Raw genomic sequence first — 8,576 nt, 5'->3', positions numbered from 1 at the left:
GCCAGATCCCTCTTTAACCAACCATCAATTTCTATGAGAGAACCACAGAGCAACAAGCAACACTTGGATATCTTGCTTGGCCATCGCAGGCTGGTCAATCATAAGGAGGCATTGGTGCACCTTCTGCTGCAACGACTTTCTATACCTCATGGAACTATAGGAGCAACAGGTGGTCATCGAGTCATTGCCTTGAGTAACAGCACTGATATTTCCTATAACTTGTTCAGATACACTGCGCCTGAAGAGGTAACTTCTGGTTCTATAACTCCATAATGAACTTTGATTCTTGATGATGAATTAGCAAATTCCTCTATTTCACTTTTAAAAAAAAAACAGATGGTATCAAAGAGGATCACCAGCTCACATGTAAGTTTCTTATTTTCCCTGTAAATATTTAGACGTTGGATTTGTATCCATTCACAGATGGATTATATATGAGTCATTATACATCATGAAGAAACAAGATTCAGAAAGAGATGTTAATTTGTTGAATTTTGTAAACAGCATTGTGAACAAGGACAGGACCATGTGTTGTTTGAACTACAGATGCAGAGTTTGAGATCCACAGAGACAACTGAGTTATCTCAAACCTAGAAAGCTGTCTGGATAACTTGATTTTGGGATCAATGGTAGATTATCAGAGAGATGGTTCTGTATGTTTGTTTTGTATGGTAACAATCCAAGAATCAAGGAGCAAACCGCTCATGTATTTTAAAAGTTGTTTGAGTTATGTCTTTCTCACACATCTCTGGTGATAGCTAATAATTATTTTAGTAATACATAGCAAAAAGCTTCCACAGCAGGGCAAGTTAATATATACTCCCTCTGTTTTGATTTAGTTATCGTTGTAGGAAAAAAATTTCGTTTCAAAATAAGTGTCGTTTTAGAGTTTCAATGTAAAATTTATTAATAATATTCTCCACTTTATTTTTCTGTTGGTTGAAATATGGTTAGCTGTATTGGTAACTGTGTTTTTATTTTCGAAATATACAAAATCATATGTTTTATTAATCTGTGTGTATAAACCTAAAACGACAATTAAAATGAAACGGATGGAGTAGCTACTAGTTTACTTGCAACCCTAGGGAAAAGCCAAGTTACATACTCTCTCTCTTTTAATTTGTAGGTAGTTTTAGCAAAATAGATTTGTTTCACAATATAAGATGTTACAGAATCCAAAGCAATAAAATAATATAATTAAAAAACATTTAACTAAATAGTTGTAAATTTTAAATTTAATAGGTAGTCAACTACTAATATTTACTAGTTACCAAAAACTGTGTCTTCTAAATTCACTATAAATCTAACAAATCTAACGTACATGTTTTCTTATTCTATCAGAGTTTCTTTTTATTTGTTTTCTTCAACCCATTTTTTTCTTCAGAAAATAACGGAACAAGAAGAAGAAAAAAATCAAAAAGAAAACAAAACAGAAAATGTTCAAAACATCAACAAAACACAATCAAACTTGCAGATGTTCACTAGGCCATTTGACTTGAATAAGATGCATTATGATATTGGAGAGCTTCATCCTGACAAAGAAATTGAAGACACTATATCGGCTATATTAAAGATTAATTGTCCTAAGTTTTTTTAATCTTTGTTTTTATTTTTATTCTATGTATTATGCTAAGTGTTGCTAAGTGTTGCTTTGAAATAATTAATGTACCTGATAAGAAGACAATAAATCATAAAAATAAATTGATACGTGACCATAACAACAACAAAACACAAGATAATAGATAAGAAAGAAAAAGCATATAAAAAACTTAAACCTACTACTCTAATGAACCAAGTGTGCTTATCACATTTTGAACTAACATAGCATCACAACTGATTCGTGTAGGTAGAAGACCATTTTTCTCCAGCACGGATTTCTTCATATGCGGGATTTTGTACTTGTTTTGTCCTCCACATTTCATGATCTCTTGCATACATGACTGAAGAATAAGAAAAATACGGTTTACCATTTCCGACGAATACTTTTCGAAAGATTCTTCCACTGCATGAACAAGATCTTCTATGCTTCTCGGGGACTCCTTATGCTGTAACGATTGGATGGCACTGAAGAATCCAAGATCTAAAATATTAAGATCAGGCGAGTTTGGCGGTTGACACATCAGCTGAATGTCAAAGCCATTTTTTGACGCAGCTTCTTCGAAATCCTCATCTCCACACTCAACATGTGTTCTTGCATTGTCCTGTTGAATAAAAATAGTTTTCTCTCTGTCTTCTTGTGGCTACTTTTCATGAATAGCCGGAAGAACCTTTTCAATCAAGCATGATTTGATGTCTTCTCTCTTGACAGACGTTGACGCTTTTAGTTCTAACGTCCCGGCATCTCTATTTTTACTCTTTCTCTTAGCTGGCTCCAGAGTAACAAACGGAAATATTCCAATTTTTCCATCAAATACCTCATTAATTTCCTTCTTCATCAAATCTTGGACGAGCCATTGCCGCTAGAAACATCACTTTTCCAATGTAATTCTTGCTTTGACATGTACGGTGTGGCTCTTCTTCAATCGGCAGTAGTTAATACTTCTCGGTCTTCTTCGTCATATAGAACCATTTCTCATCGATATGAACTATGTTGTACATATCAACAAACTTGGGTTCATGAGGTAGACTATCTTTATCCAACATAGAGATGCAAAACTGTAGCCTACCTCTTATATTGGCTTCCTTCAAAAGAGGTTTGATGCTATTAGTATGACGACGGATGAACCCTTCTTTCTTTCTCCTAAACAATGTTGTAAGACTCATATTCAAAGCCATAGACATCGATCTCAAAGTTGTTCTTCTACATAATGGAACACCAGCAACTTGAGTAGGTTCGATTGTGATTCTTTTGCGACCACAATTCCCGGTTCGCCGATGAGATACATTAACTTTTCCACTATTAGCTGTTGCTTTTGCTCGTTTCCAAATCCTTTGTACGGTTGCTATAGACACCGAGAATTGCAAGGAAACGTCTCTTGTTACATTGTTTGCCAACTTTCCACCAATACTCCTTTCAAGCAAAGCACTGAAGATCTCGTGCCTTTTTTCGTTTGACAAGAAATTTCTGGTTTTCTTTGGTTGACTTTGAGGTACATCATGTCCTGCTAAAAATAAATTTAAAAAGAATAAGAACAAACAAAAAAAGGAAGTCGTGGCTGAAAAACAAGACAACATGTAGATATTCTTAAACAACGAATAGATAAATAATTAAAAATTAACTAAATTAGTTATACAAAAATTGGCTCCAAAATTGTTTTGTAAAAATTGGCTCCAAGATTTTGTTGTAAAATTCTTAAAAGCTCAGATGTGTGATTTTTGGTATTCTTGTTCACTTTTTTAATTTTTCTTTTCCTTTTATTCTTCTTAAGAATAGCAATAGCCTCACTCTTTAATTAAATGTTCCAGACAAAATAAATACTAAAGCAACGCATTCTCTTTGCTGATTTTTAAAAAGTTAAGAACTCTTAATCTGCGTGCTTTTATGTTAAACTACCTACAAATAAAAACAGAGGGAGTATAAGCTAATAGTTTACTTGCAACCCAAGGGAAAAGCCTAATATTAGAAACATGATGACACCAAAAAACCCCATTCCCATGGATTCTCTTTTTTTTTTTTTGAACTTTTTTTTTTTTTTTTTTTTAATAACTTTGGATTCTCTCCACCATATAACCGCAAAAAATCTAACAGCTATCTGAAGCTACTCTGGTTCGCACTATCTTGGTTCCCTTCTCCTTGTATTTAACTTCTACCAAGAACCTTATACTTGTCTGACAAGAAAACCAAATCAGAGATCAGCCCACAGCGTTAAGTGCATTGGTGAACAAGAATAAACAAACTTGGTTTTTGCATTGTTTACCAGTTTCAGATCATACACGGTGTACTATGTACTCGTTGTACTCAAGAGAACTGTCCTTATGATCCGGCGACAAAACAAGTGTTCTCGAGCATGTAGGGATACACCACATGTCGAAATGTATCTCTTTCTGTGGACATGTGGTTTTCGTCTCCAGTTACATTCTCTGCATGTCGCCATCTTTCGATATTCACACAACACACGCTTTCATTTTCCACTTTTCAGGGCCTATATCTAAGGTATTATCAACAAATTAGTAAACATATTATAATATTTTGTTTCATATTTACTGAGCATGAGTTTCATTCTCATTTCCTCTCAATTCAAATATGAAAATTAAAAGAAAAAGTGGAAAACATAGGAAACGAAAAGTCTTTACAGGTTAATAAATGTATTCAACTTGCGTGCTTCATGCTACGTCAACAAGTTGATTCCAATCTGGCGGTGGATGTGTCTCTATGCATTTCTCACTCACTCACTCTCTCTCTCTCTCTAATAAAGGTGTTATTGGTTGAAATACGTTATGTTTTTATTCTAAAATTTAGACTTTAAATTTTTACACGTGGTTTCAAATTTTTTGCTGTTCTATTTTTTCCAAAACATTAAATTAAAATTGTAAAAAATTTGATTTTTAGAGCTATGATATTTCTTTTTATGATGTTTTGGTTGTATATTTATTTTAAAACGGTATTGTTTCAAAAGATGAATGTAAAAAGATGTACACAGCTATTATAACCTCTTCCAATCACACAGCTATTATAACCTTTTCCAATCAACTCCTAATTCGTTTACGTTTTTTATATAGGCTTTGACTGTATAATATATGTAACACAACTAATAAAAGTGAAAATTTTATTATTTTTAACTACGCTATTAAATTTGTGTAATAGAATGACCATTTGACGTAAAAAAAAAACTACGCTATAAAGTTATCAATCAAACAAATTATATTATATTATTTTTATTCTAGTTACTATTTAAACAAGAGAAATCTTATATTCATTATTACGCTCTGCTTTATAAAAGTAAAAAAAATCATTTTTTTTTTCTTTTTTCTCACTTTTTCATTTTCTCCCATTTCCTCCCATTTCCACTTTTTTTTTCTCATTTACCCCAAAAGTAACCAATTACACTTATACAGTCATAATTTCAGAAAAAAAAAGAGAGGAATTGAGAGGATATATGGTGAATATCTCATATATGGATCTCCCTACTATAAATATATGAGAAGATCAGTTTCAACTAGAACCAATTCTAAACGCTAGAAGCATATTTCCCCAAGGTTTTCTCCCTTTCTCCTCATATATCTAGTTCATTATTTTTCAATTTTAATCAAGTTAAACATTGAATACCTACTGTTTTGATGTTATTATGATTCAGAATATTAAAATTTATGCAATTATGCTCTAGCCTCCTTTTCTTTCAGGTGTATATAACAGTAATGATGATTTTAGTGATCGTTGCGTTCCTTGTCTGCCTTGTAAGCTACGTTTACCGATCATTGAAGCCTCCACCACCTCGAATCTGCGGGGTTCCTCACGGTCCCCCGGTTACTTCTCCGAGAATCAGGCTCAGTGATGGAAGATTTCTTGCTTATAGAGAATCTGGCGTTGATAGAGCCAGTGCTAACTACAAGATCATCGTCGTTCATGGATTTAATAGCTCCAAAGACATGGAATTTCCCATCTCTAAGGTACTCCCTGATACTGTGTTTAACTCATGCACTGCTATCTGCACTCTTTTTTATTCTTTTGCATGTCACAGATACCATTTTCGCAATTTAATAACTATAATCTAGCAGCATTTAGTTTTTGCCTTTAGAGCATGATTACTGGGAGGTTTTTAGGGTGGGGTTCTTATCGGAATATAAAAATTCGTTTCTTAAATTTTAAAAGTTAAGAGACGGGTTCTTATATTTCTATTAGCTCTTATATTTCGCTAAGAACCGCCCAATAATAAAGCTTTTACATTGTCATGAGACATGAACACTTGTTATGATACTTTTTCTCAATTGGTTCAACTTTTTGGTATTTAAAGCAGGATCCATTTATTTTAAATACTATAAAGTGTTTTTTTAATGTGATATTTAAGACAAAAAGAACATTTCACATGTAAATACAAAAATAAAAGAAAATTAAATGTCTGTCTTTAATCTACCGAGATATTTATGAGAAACTGAAAGAAAAGAATTATTCTACTAGAAAGTGACTTTTACGTACGTGTCACATGTGAACTCAAGCGCAATCACTACCTAAGTTGCAATTTAATTATACGTTTTCTTTGTGTTTTCTTTTGCAGGATCTTATTGAAGAACAAGGGATATACTTTCTGTTTTTCGATAGAGCAGGATATGGAGAAAGTGATCCACACCCTTCACGCACAGTCAAAAGCGAAGCCTACGATATTCAAGAACTCGCCGATAAACTCAAGATCGGACCAAAGTTCTACGTTATCGGGATATCACTCGGTGCTTACTCGGTTTATAGCTGCCTTACATACATTCCCCACCGGTAAAAACTCGAATTTACTGTATTTTATTCCTTTCTTTTGTATCATATATTTCATTTCCTTTTGGTAATTTATAGACTAGCTGGAGCAGTCTTAGTGGTTCCGTTTGTGAGCTATTGGTGGACTAAAGTGCCTCAAGACATATTGAGTAAAGCGTTCAAGCTAATGCCAGAAAAAGACCAGTGGACATATAGAGTTGCTCGTTATTTTCCTTGGCTCTTGTATTGGTGGTTGACCCAAAAGTTGTTTCCTTCTTTGAGTATAATCTCCGAGAGAAGTGCGTTATGCAGCGACAGAGATTTGGTCATCCTAAAAAAGAAGTTGGAGTATCAGAGTCCTCGCATGGTAAAATGTTTAAAACCTATTTTGCATTTTTATTTATGATAATGATGGTCTCAAAAATTAAAACCTCTTTTGCATTTTTTTTGAAAATGAGAGAGCTAGTTGAAAATGGCTTGTCTGTACATAGTTTTAATATAATTTAAAAAAAAAGTCCATAGCGCTATATTGTATATTTGATATAGGACACAACTTAGGGGTGAACTTTTAAATTCATCACACCCTTTTAAACCAATCAAATTGACACATAGATTATTAATTAAAAAACATTAAATTAAATAAAAAATAGCTAAAAAAAATAAAAACGTTAATTTTAACGAAGCTAACGCTTCCGACTAAACCCTAAACCCTAAATCTTAAATTCTAAACCCTATACCCTAAATTCTAAACCCAAATCCAAACCCCTAAACCCAAACCCTATACCCTAAACTCTAATCCTAGACCCTAAACCCAAATTATATACCCTCAACCCAAAAACTAGACTATAAACCTAAACTCTATACCCTAAACCCAAATTATATACCCTAAACCCAAAAACTAGACTATAAACTTAAACTCTATACTCTAAACCCAAGTCGTAGACCCTAAACCCAAACCATAAATCTTAAACCCAAATCTTAAACCCAAAACCTATACCATAAACCCAAATCCTAGACCTAAAACCCAAACGGTAAACCCTAAACCCAAACCCCAAACTTAGATGCTATAGGGTTTGGGTTAAGGTGTACGGTTTGGGTTTATGGTCTAAGACTTGGGTTTATGGTATAGGATTTAGGTTTATAGTCTATTTTTTGGGTTTACAGTATATAATTTGGGTTTAGGGTCTAGGATTAGGGTTTAGGGTATAGGGTTTGGGTTTAGGGGTTTGAAATTGGATTTAGAATTTAGGGTATAGGGTTTAGAATTTAAGATTTAGGGTTTAGGGTTTCGCTGGAAGCGTTAACGTCGTTAAAATTAGCGTTTTTATTTTCTGTAACTATTTTTTATTTAATTTAATATTTTTTAATTAATAATCTATGTGTCACTTTAATTGGTTCTAAAGGGTGAGGTGAATTTAAAGGTTTAACCTAGAACCTAAGTTTTGTTCTTTGATATACAATGGGATTGTCTGCATGGAAAATTTAGGGGTTAAAACAAAAGTTCCCTAAAGTTCACAGACAAAATTGGAAATTAAGTTTTGATCCTTTGCCTTCATTTGAAGTGCCTTTTATTTTAAAGGTTCTTAAAGTTTGACCTTGTTTTTATTGTGATGGTCTATTTCAACCCCAGGAAAAAGCAAGGCAACAAGGAGACCATGAATGTCTTCACCGGGACATGATAGCTGGCTTTGCGACATGGGAGTTCGACCCGACTGAACTGGAAAATCCGTTCGCGGAGGGTGTAGGATCAGTCCACATGTGGCAAGGGGCCGAAGACAGGATTGTTCCGCGCGAAGTTAACGAATATATATCAAAGAAGCTTCCATGGATAAAGTATCACGAACTCTCCGGCTATGGACATCTTCTACACGCCGAGGAGCAGAAATGTGAAGACATTATAAAGGCGCTTCTTGTCGAGTGATGATCATCTATCTACCCAAAGATGGCTTAACGTTATTCACTAATGCTGAAGGTCTCACTCAAAATATGGATTACTATGGGGGGGTTTTATCGGATGAGTAAGAAATATAGACCAAAACAAAATATTGTTGAAATAGAAATTTACTAAATCCATCTAGTAAGTTAAAATAACTCAGTTAAAATATAAATTATATAAATGAGGTTCCTATGGATCTCTTTTATGTTTGGATAAAGGATATTTGACAAGAATTGGTCACAAGTAAGTTGTATATTTGTAGATTGTGTCTGCATTGAGGCAAATAATTCTTTCATGTAT

At 33.6% G+C, this 8,576-nt stretch overlaps 1 protein-coding gene across 3 annotated transcripts; it reads left to right on the top strand.

Moving 5' to 3' along the window:
- The first annotated feature begins 5,009 nt into the window (after positions 1 to 5,009).
- LOC106436647 lies at positions 5,010 to 8,537 on the top strand. 3 transcript variants are annotated; one of them, XM_013877604.3, is made up of 5 exons: positions 5,010 to 5,136; positions 5,281 to 5,547; positions 6,153 to 6,364; positions 6,440 to 6,707; positions 7,971 to 8,537. In XM_013877604.3, the coding sequence occupies exons 2-5, from the start codon at positions 5,296 to 5,298 to the stop codon at positions 8,259 to 8,261; spliced, it is 1,023 nt and encodes a 340-aa protein (XP_013733058.1). In that variant the 5' UTR covers positions 5,010 to 5,136; positions 5,281 to 5,295; the 3' UTR covers positions 8,262 to 8,537. The 3 variants fall into 3 exon arrangements, with proteins under 3 accessions (XP_013733058.1, XP_013733057.1, XP_022567067.1); XM_013877603.3 differs by having other exon boundaries at positions 5,011 to 5,136; positions 5,265 to 5,547; XM_022711346.2 differs by lacking the exon at positions 5,010 to 5,136 and having other exon boundaries at positions 5,181 to 5,547.
- The last annotated feature ends 39 nt before the right edge of the window (positions 8,538 to 8,576 follow it).

Source organism: Brassica napus, chromosome C2 (assembly GCF_020379485.1).
Source record: "Brassica napus cultivar Da-Ae chromosome C2, Da-Ae, whole genome shotgun sequence".
In the NCBI taxonomy this organism is placed as follows: Eukaryota; Viridiplantae; Streptophyta; class Magnoliopsida; order Brassicales; family Brassicaceae; genus Brassica; species Brassica napus.
Note: the sequence above shows the minus strand (reverse complement) of the source record. Positions and strands in the feature narration are given on the sequence as shown.

What these genes read in the sequence shown, in the direction of transcription:
- LOC106436647 (XM_022711346.2), top strand. Translation starts at nt 5,248, where the DNA reads ATGCAATTATGCTCTAGCCTCCTTTTCTTTCAGGTGTATATAACAGTA. An exon ending in TGGAATTTCCCATCTCTAAG is followed by an intron (nt 5,548 to 6,152) that starts GTACTCCCTGAT and finishes TTTCTTTTGCAG; the next exon opens with GATCTTATTGAAGAACAAGG. An exon ending in CTTACATACATTCCCCACCG is followed by an intron (nt 6,365 to 6,439) that starts GTAAAAACTCGA and finishes GGTAATTTATAG; the next exon opens with ACTAGCTGGAGCAGTCTTAG.